General features: G+C 35.7%; 1 protein-coding gene across 2 annotated transcripts; it reads right to left on the bottom strand.

The window, feature by feature from the left end:
- Positions 1-1,039: 1,039 nt before the first annotated feature.
- Positions 1,040-9,512, bottom strand: LOC133694939 (uncharacterized). 2 transcript variants are annotated; one of them, XM_062116628.1, is made up of 5 exons: positions 9,328-9,512; positions 6,735-8,616; positions 3,773-5,830; positions 1,615-2,096; positions 1,040-1,498 (listed from the first exon to the last, which is right to left on the bottom strand). In XM_062116628.1, exons 1-4 carry the CDS (start codon positions 9,489-9,491, stop codon positions 2,052-2,054), a joined length of 4,149 nt encoding a protein of 1,382 aa, XP_061972612.1. In that variant the 5' UTR covers positions 9,492-9,512; the 3' UTR covers positions 1,040-1,498; positions 1,615-2,051. The 2 variants fall into 2 exon arrangements, with proteins under 2 accessions (XP_061972612.1, XP_061972613.1); XM_062116629.1 differs by lacking the exons at positions 1,040-1,498; positions 1,615-2,096 and having other exon boundaries at positions 3,719-5,830.
- Positions 9,513-10,205: the final 693 nt, after the last annotated feature.

Below are 10,205 nucleotides of genomic sequence, written 5' to 3'. Positions count from 1 at the left end.
AGTGGCTTTCAAATCAACATTTAGCACAGGCGGTCATACACTCGACCAATTTCAAAGTTTTTTTTTATCTCCAGCAATAGTTCAAGCACTTATTTGTTGTTAAAATTAGTTGCATCATGAACCAATTCCAACCAACATTAAAATCTTGATGAATGATTTTAAAATCTACAAAAACCTTGAATCAAGTAATTTTTCTTATAAACTTACACCTTCTATTTTATGATTTATTAATTAACGCATTTTTAATCTAACATATCTATTTATTTTTTTTGTAAAATTTAATAGAGAGTTACATCTAGCAACGAATGATAATTAATTCAAAAATCAGGATATTTATTGAAAATGTATGGTAAAAATACTATTTTTTATTATTATATCTTCTAATTTAATTTATCATGTTATAATTCTAGATTTTGAATTACAGATTTTGATGTCAATAATATTAAAGAATCAAAGTGCAATATTCTTAATATACTTCTTGATTGGGATGATGTGCATAGTTGAGATTTTTCAGCTTAAAGTATTTTATGACAGTGTCATTTGTATTTTTTATAAGCCCTTTGAAGTCAATGCTTTGTAATTTGAATTTTAACTTATTGGTGTGTTATATTAACAAAAATATTAGAAAGGTAAAAAAAAAATGAAGAAAAAATTGACACTAATAATTTAATATAAATAAATATTTAGTGGCAAAAAAAACTTAAAAACACAATAGATGGGCTGATCCTAATTGGACCATAACTTTTTATAGGAAAATTGACATTAAAAAAGCCCACTACAAGCCCATCAAAAAGTAAAAAAACAAAGCCCAAAAAAATAATATGAGGTTTTTCAGATATTAACATTAAAAAATTGAACCGAACCAAAATCAGTCAGTTAGAATTAGTTTTGATTCGTTTTTTTTTTAATTATAAAAATTTTTATTTTGATTATTTTAATAAATAAAAACCAAACCAAACAAAAAATAATCACCCCAACCCTACCCCTACCTTCCTCTGTCCGCATACATTTGTTAGAATAAGAATGAGCCCATATAATATGATGATAAGTCGGTGTCTTTACTTGCTGTAGATGTGGTCCAATAGAGACAGAAGAAACTTTCTTTTCTTTTTTATTCCAGCTATTTCTAGAGAAAACATTGGTCCCAAGAAGCCCCAAACACTCATTGGTTGCAATCTAATTGTTATCTTTGCTCAATTTCTTGGGAACATTTGCTCAGGGCTCTCCTCTCTCGTCAACATCACCATTTCATGGACCAAAACCCGTCTTGTCTGTTTACGTCCTAACGACTCCACCTTCCAATAATGGCATGCAGTTGTCTTGCAGCTTGCCCCTTGTATTGTGAAAGTTACAGCTTTCCAACAATCTTAACAGCAAAAGGGTCTCCCATGCAAATTACAGGTTTGCGAGTGTGCACGCCTATGCATGCGCGTGCATTGACAGTATTGTAGAATACTGTAAGAAATCAGCAGGAAACTCACCCTTACAAAATATGCCACTGCATTCACCTCACCAATTTCAGAGATGCATGATTGAAAGTTCTAAAGCGACTATTAAGTTGAAACAAGGCACTGATTGGAAAGAAATTTGATGGCATGGTCAGTGAGTATTTACCTTGTTTCTTGCATATGAAGCAGCTGGTTTTTCTGCTACTTGGAATTCAAAGGGAGAAGCAAACTTATCACAATCAGTGCCCTTAAATCTGAGAAATCCTCAAACATCTCTTGCATCCCTCTAGCTCAGGAAACAATCACTGCAACATCCTCTTTCCAGCTACCCTGTCACAAGAACTGTATGCTCGCTGTTCCAAGTCTTGACAAATAGTATACATCTACACCCTACCCTTCCATGATTTTGCAGATGGATTTGAAGGGGAACTTCCTCCAGTGTCGTCGCTTTCATACAGCATGTCATCCAAAGGCAGCCTCACTGCGACAATTAGATGCAGCAACTGAAGAATATTTCGTGTCATGAACAAGAACATTAACCCATCCAAACACAGCACAGTCAGATTTAACTTCTATCCTTGATGCAAGTTTAATGAGACGAATTCACATCTGCATTTTCATCAAATTGGAGTTGCGTGATCTTATTTTCTGCAGATTGAGTATCCTTGGGTCAAGCATCTACAAGAGGCTAAAAACACCCCACTATAACAAAATTTCATCCACCAGTATATGCACATCATTATCAGAAATGAGAACAGGGCATTCATACATAAATACATGCACAAAAACAAACAAAATTTGTCTATGAATATACTCAATCATTACAACAATACGAGTCTAAAACCCCAGGTGTATATGGGTTGCAACTTCTCACAGCCATACATTTACTTACAACTGAATTCTTTCCCGTCCCCTCAATTCTCGTTCGCTCACCCTACCTGGTGCTGCTGTTCTTGAATTGCTTGCACATTTCTCAATGATCTCAATAATCCCTTGTAATAATACACTCAAGAAAGTGTGCATGCCTTGTAACCGCAAGTAAGAAATACATAGTTGTACTTGAAATACGATGCATGCACCATTGGCATCACAAGTCATTTATCATCACAAGGAAACTCAAAGGCCATCTTCGCAAATCATTAGAGAACTAGTTGTAAAATTCCTTGATAAGTTAGAGCCTTGAGTAAGGTTCAGCAGTTTGTTATATGATGCGGTGTAGTTTTGCACCAACTTGGTTAATCAACATACAATAGTTTTGCCTCGAACTCTCTCTTCAAACCATGATTATGAAAAAACTATAATACCAAAACCAAATACACACAAAGTGGTACTTGATACCTCAACCATGTGGGCATACAATGAAATAAAGTTTACAAATTCGATCCTAGCATTTCTTTATCACATCTAAATGTGACTCCTCGTTCTTACATTGGCTGCAGATGCATAAAGATAACTGACACAGAAGTCAGATATTGCATCCCAGGTTGAAAGTTTCAATTTACTTTTCCCTTCATTTCCATAACCATGCTATTAGATCATTACAAATTTGAAGTAGAGGGAGTCTAAATGAACTGTCTATGTTTTTTTTATAAAATAAAAAAACACGCGGAAAGTTCAAACAAATGCACCCTTCAACATAAAAATGAATGTTTTCCTAATAGCAGCAAAAATAAATCAAAATAATCTACCAATCCGCTCATGCTCAGTCAGTCAATGATCTCATGAATTATTGTTACCTGGCTCATAAGCACAGTACCATAAAGCAGGCATATTTTCAGAAGCGTAGCATTTATTGATAATAATAATAAAGAATCCCTCTCCCCTCCTCTCAGTTAATAGCATCAGTTGTCAGTTTGATGGTAAAACATCATCAGTATATAGGCTCATTAATATTAATAAAGGAAGTCACGTTCAAAAGCCGCTCACTGTGCAAAGCATTGGCTGCTAATTTTTTCATTTAGTGGTATCATTACTACCAACTTATCAAGCAATAAGAGAATACTTCTTTCCCAGTGGAAACAATCTAAGAAAGGACCACCAACAGGCAAACAATGAGAGCTTGGATTAAAAGCATTGAGATTGAAAATAAGAAAATAATAGTTGAATAATTTCCCAAAAAAAATTTTGAAAACTGCAAAACTGAAAGCATATAGCTCCCCACCATATGAAGGTAGCATACTCTATGTTAGTTTTCCAATTTCTCAAATTATTTACCAATGGAAAAAATCTTTCAAAAAAATAATTCAAAAAGAGCTATAGAGAGCCGGGTGTATTTTAATTATTTAATAAAATTTTCATTAACCCTCTTGTTGAAAGAAACTCACAGATTTTGGTTGAGATTTCACCACCAGGGTTTGTGGACCCCCTACAAAGAAGCTATTGGAATTGTCTTCTGTTGCTATTGTTTTCATGGTTGTATTATCCTTTGGGCTACCCACCAAATGGAGTTCAGAAAAATGGTCACCCCAGATATCATATGTATATTCACCCCCCACCTTTTCATCTACTTTAACACTTCTTTGGTTTAAAAGTTTTGCTCCAGGAGCTCGAGCAATAGGAGCAATTGTTGATGTTGATGTTGATGACAAGGGAGAAGAATAATGCAGACTGGGGGCAGCATCACTAGAACAAGGAAGTGCAGGAGAAGGTTTAGAAAAGGTCTTGCTGGGCACTAAAGGTTGCTCACGAGTAGCAGAAAAGTAGTTGTAACCATGGCATTTCATAGAAACCTTGGGCTCCAGGACAACTGTCTTGGTAGCAGATTCAGAAACCGGAACCTTCCTGAACTGTTGGGCTGCCACTTGAGTGAATGGATTTCTCACCTCAATAGTGTCTGCATCAGAAGATGGCGACCATATTCGGTTGGGTGTTGCAGATACAGGAGACAGGGGAGATGAAGGGGTAGAATTTCCACTTTGATTACTCGATACTTCAAGCGGTCCTGTTAAGCATGCACTCACACCCTTCCTCCTCCTTCGCCTTCTTCCTTTCTCTTTTCCGATCCCGACTGTAAAGTTGGGAGATTGGGGAGCATCAAGTGTATCAGAATTCTCAACCGCTATGGATTTTGACATCAAAGATGGTACTGCTTTATCCTTTTTAGTATAAGACAAAATGTTATCTTGTTTGTGATTTTCTAGAGTTGACGTCAAATTATTAATAGTTAGCCCCTGTTCCGGGGGTCCATCATGACCATCAGCATATTTACCAATAGATGTCTGATTAGAGGCCTTGTCTTCCCCAACTGATGTTAACAAACTGTCCATTCCCCTGGACATAGAGAACTTACTCTTTCTCTGGTTACGATGCATATGAGAAGCTTTTCCTGCACTTCTTACAGTATTAGTGGAGCTTTTCTCATTGTTATGATAGTAATTCTTAAAGCCAAGAGCAACCACTTGAGGAAATATGCAACAGAATATCAGAAACATTAAGGAAGTGGCAAGGAGGACTGCAGCAGAGAATTTCTTCAACTGCATCCAGAATACTGATTTTTTACAGAGATTGAACATGTACAAAGGAAGACTTGCCTTTATGGGTATCACAAGAATTCCACTAGTCAAGGCCAGTTCAAGATCTCTGTGCACCATAGCTGCAGAAAAATCAGACTGGTATGAGATCAGAAGCTTTGTTGACTCCCCTGGTTCAAGAGAAAAACCTTTACAAGTGTGAACCATAAACCCATCCAACCCATACTCAGACCCAGAAACTTCAATACTTTTCACCTCAAGTGGCAAGTCTCCCATATTCTTGGCATACAGCTCTTTAGATGAGGGCACAGAACAAGCACAAGCAGTCTCTTCCATGTTAAATAGCCCATCTGGAGGAGAAATATTCAGGGGCATTGGCAAGTTAAGGTTAAATTCTATGCTCTGAACAGGCTCTGAACCATCAAGCAGGACTAGAGAGAGTAACCCTCCAAACCCTATCAAAGATAACCACTCTACACCAGAAAGATTGTTTCTTATCAGGGCTGAACTTCTCCACCCACAACGATTTGAAGGGTGAAAGAATATTGGTCCAAAAGATGCTTTGCCATAAGGATGAACATAAGCTTCTGTTAGTGCACTCTCTGCCATTGAGAACCCATACCTGGCAGGAGCAGTCAATTCAGCATGGACAAAAATTCTCGATGAAGGGGGATCCATAGAACCATCTGTGCCCCTGCACTCATCAATAATCTCTCCTGAGTTAAGAATGAGCTGCATTACAACTGGATGTTCACTAGGATTCTTTACAGTGATCCACCTAGAGTGATGAGTTCCAACCTGAACCATTGGGAACAGCACCTCATGATCATCAAGCACAGACATGCCACTCATGGTACCTTGAGATTTCCAATTGCCCAGTACAAATTCATCTGCTTCTGCTGTCTCTATCGCCTATAAGTTCACAAAGACATCTTAGTCAGCTAGAATGTATAGCATCAAAATGAAGAAAAAAGGAAAAGCAACTAATATGCAGAGAGAAATCCCTTGGTTGCATGCCCTTGGGGACCTGCCTCACATGAAGGACCAGATGCTCTAGGATGTGTATGCATGTGTGCATTCACAGACAGACATTCAGTTTCAGACACAAGCACAAGAACATGCTGTGAGCGTGTCTGGAGCAAGGAAGAAATAATCTATTCTATATCCCAACAACCATAAAATCAACAGAGCTTTCCTTCAAGAGTAGGAAATTAAAATGTCATTTCTATTTGATTCCTCCTTATACTTCCACCTATCACCATCACTTCTCACAAATAATTGGGGAATGAAATTAATAAGTGAAATTACTAAATCCTGAATAACACTGCTAAATTATATCAAACATAAAATTTAACGATTTGGTAAATATGTGAGGCATACATATAATCCAGCTTTACAAAATCTAGTAAGGCCATACATGTAATAGCCCAGAAGTTTCACTGATTGCCTACATGATTTGATTATAGAAGTTCACTAAGCAAGCAATTTGCACAAGTTGAAGCCCCATCCAATTTAGACTGCAGTTGAAGTTTTTGAATCAAGCAAAGGAAAACTGGTCACTGCTAATATATCATTACTAGCTGTTCCTTCACAAGCTAATGCTATGCATGTAATTTTTGTTTTTAACACATTAGTTAGCTGCTTATGCATAAATCACAGGCTACAGTGACTGCTATTTCCATCACAAGAAAATCACAAGAATCAAGGCTTATAACAGATTAAATAGACAATCTGAAGAGAATAATGCACTGATACAAAGCCATATGAAAGATGAAGAAGACCACAGATTAGAAATGATAAGTCAGAATCAGCGAACCTTCATCTCTAACAGCGACAGCTTGCCACTGCACAATGACCCTGTCCTTCTATTGCCAGTTTCAGTCCTTTCACCAGATTTGGCATCTTCGGAGTGATTACCATATCCAATGAATGAATCCTTCTGATGTCTCAAACAAATATGAACTATATCCTGACAAGGAATTTCAATTTGAGGACTACTCGAGTCATTTGTCAGTACCACTAATTTGCAATCTTTGTTCATATTTGACATTTCAGATGTAGAATCATGTAATTGAACAAGTAGATGCGTACATGTAATTGTAGCAACTTGGGTGACAGTGCCAGGGAAAAGTAGCAAGCCTTCAATGTACTTGATCTGGAAAGCCTTCACTGCTGCAACTTCCCTAACATTGACAACATTCAACACATGAGGAGCTTCATTTCTCAATGAGATAGCAACAACAACGGTGCTGCCAACATCATATGGAACCAGAGTTTCAAGAGAAACTGAAACTAAACCGGCAAAGCCACTGTAAGCTACTTTTCCATCCCATTCAAGCTCAAGAGGAACCATTACAGTATCGGTCTTGTCCTGAGAGGACCTCAGCAACTGCATACAAAAAGCACCATAAACATTTCCTTCAGATTCAAATGAGAAGTCCATCTCCATGATGGTTCCACTGCTGTGAGGAAGGATCTCCCAACTTTCTTGGGGCTTCATAGCCATCAATGGAAAACCCATTTGAGCATTCCTAACAACCAACCAATCCTTGACTCCCAACAGGCTGAGCTCATCAGGACCTCCCAAAATTTCCAAACTGCAGGTTGCTTCAGTGTTATGCAAAATATTCCCTTGAGAAACTGATATCCATGCACTTACTTCCTTCACATAAAGGGTTTCATCGAAAGGATTAAATAAAGAAAAAGTCTTCCTCAACTGTCCACTAGAAGGAACATCAAGGCTGAATAAAGGACTAATATTGTAAGGCGACTCAACCGCATAACCCTTGACCTGGACCAGGAATCCACCAGAGCTTGTCTGCAAGATCAAATGAGCTGAGGAAAAGCCCAACCATCTAGGCAAAAACACAAAACAAATTGAAGCTACTTCGCCTGGTCCTAACAAAACCTCACTAAAATTGCAGGCATAGAACTGTGTATTGGTACTAAACGGTTCAAAGAGATGTAAAATGCTCTCATTACAGGTATTTGCCACTGTTAAGAATGCTACTGAGGGATAATATAAATGGCTCTGCCCCCAGTCAATTGCAGGAGGGCTGATTTCTACATGGGGAGGAGAAACATCAAAAGCACCATATTTCATCATCTCAGACTTTTTCCTCAGCCTAGCACTTGTGCTCTTCTGAGTTGGTAAAGGACCTTTACACGAAGAAGGGTCACATTGGTCAGCTCTACTGGTTTGAGTGGATGATAACTCATCAACACCTTCCCTAGAGTTCATAGAACAGGAAACAGCCAGGCCATTTGATAACTGGAACATGCCATGATCCAATGACCAGTTCTTGTTCTCTAACCACCTGCCACCCTGAGTCGATTCTACAGATAACGAACCATCAGACTGACTCCTAGAAACTTCTAAAGCAGCTACTTTAAGCTTGTGTTCTTTAGGCGAAAAACCAGGCAATGTTGAAAGAAAGCAGAACAAATGAGAACTGGTACAAATATTCTCAAAATTTAAGCGGGTCATAGAACTTCCAGCTGCATAGCCCAAACTAGTATCACTAATGCTAATATCTTGAAATCCAACACTACCATCATCCCCATAGGACTCACAAGAATCATCTTCCATGGAATTCTGCATTCCATTCGTCAAGCACGGTCCACACATAGCAAAGCAAAAAAGGGCACACGACAGAACCAGAATAATATGGAATGCTTTGACCTGGTGAACCAATCCCCTGAAATCAACCACCAAATCAAATGTCATTAGCAATTCAATAAATAACTGTAAATCAGTAATTTCAAACTAAAAAACATAAAGAAAAAAGGAAATGAAAGTAAGAAAGCACTAAAACAACAAAAATACAAAACTCAATTTGTTCATACTATTACAAAACATACATATCAAGAAGAAAAAAGAACCCATATTTATTACACCAACTCATAATTTTCAAATGAAACATTAATCCAACTAAAAAAAATGCACCATAAATAAAGATGATAGTCGATATCTAACACAAATTTGGAAGCTACTCTTATCCCAGTAAATATTCAACCAAAAATTGATAGTAATAACCTCATAGCAGCTATTACTACTAAAACAGGCTTAAAAATCTATTATATTATATTCTCTATAAGTTACTTACAAAAACACAATCACCAACTACTTTAATCTTTACACCTCAAAGCCAAAAACTTTGCAGCCCAGTAAAACTGAAAAGGAAACTTTTTTTTAGAACAAATAGGAAAAAAAAAATAGAGAATACTGAAAACAGAAACGTAAAAAAAGCAATCAGCTTACAAAAAACGCCAATAAAATGTTTTAAAAAATATATAAAAATAAAAGAGAAAAGGCAACAATAGAAATAGAAAAATAAAGCGATGGTAACCAAAAACTGGTAATTAAACATTAAAAAAAAAAAGGGAAAGAGAGTAAGAGATAGAGTTACGGGAGGTGGAACATGAAGAGCTTGTGCTTATGTTGTTGGGGAGATATGATTGTTAAGCTGTGGATGTCGTCCATGTCTGTGAGGGGAAAGGAATCATCTGCTGATTTTCTCTTTCTTTTTAGGGTGTGATTTTCAGAGAGAAAAATAATTGATTGTTTGAGCATTTTTAAGAAGACTGAGGTAGAAACGAGTGTGTTTGTTTGGACGTTAAAAAAAACTTTTTTGAGAATTATTTAAAAAAAAAAGTTTTAAATTGTTTTTTCTTTGACTTTAAATTAATATTATAAATAAATTTTAAAAAATAAAAAAAATTATTTTAATATATTTTTAAGTAAAAATAACTGAAATTATTTTTGTGTTTTAAAAATATTTTTTTAAAAAAACAATTTTATTTTAAATTATTTTTTTATATTTTAAAATTATTTTAATGTTTGAATATAAAAAATAAATTTAAAAAATAGAAATATATATTATTTTAATATAATTTTAAATAAAAAATAATTAATATCAAATGACTCTAGCAGCATAATATAAATATAAAATTAAAAAAATTATTTAATATAGTTAACGAGGGAATGGCTTTCAAAACCAAACCTGCCTAAATAGAGAGAGAGAGACTAGACAGCAGTCATTTTAGAAATGCAATCAAACTGTGTCGTTTTGTTGAAATTGAAAAATTAAAAAGAAATTGACATTAATGGTATTTCAGTTCACCTGGCTTCGCTTGGCAGGTGCAGCTGTTAAGTCATGTTATCTGTAAAATAATATTTTTTTATTTTAAAAAAGTTATTTTTTTAATAATATATTAAAATAATCTAAAAAATCAAAAATATATTAAATTAAAATATAAAAATATAAAAAAAAATTATTTTTTTTTA

The sequence above is a fragment of the Populus nigra genome, chromosome 5 (assembly GCF_951802175.1).
Source record: "Populus nigra chromosome 5, ddPopNigr1.1, whole genome shotgun sequence".
NCBI classification, from domain to species: domain Eukaryota; kingdom Viridiplantae; phylum Streptophyta; class Magnoliopsida; order Malpighiales; family Salicaceae; genus Populus; species Populus nigra.
This window is presented reverse-complemented; position numbering and strand designations above follow the sequence as displayed.

What these genes read in the sequence shown, in the direction of transcription:
- LOC133694939 (XM_062116628.1), bottom strand. Translation starts at nt 9,491, where the DNA reads ATGCTCAAACAATCAATTATTTTTCTCTCTGAAAATCACACCCTAAAA. An exon ending in TGTCGCTGTTAGAGATGAAG is followed by an intron (nt 5,831 to 6,734) that starts GTTCGCTGATTC and finishes GTGAACTTATAG; the next exon opens with GCGATAGAGACAGCAGAAGC. An exon ending in TGAAATCTCAACCAAAATCT is followed by an intron (nt 2,097 to 3,772) that starts GTGAGTTTCTTT and finishes CTCAATCTGCAG; the next exon opens with AAAATAAGATCACGCAACTC.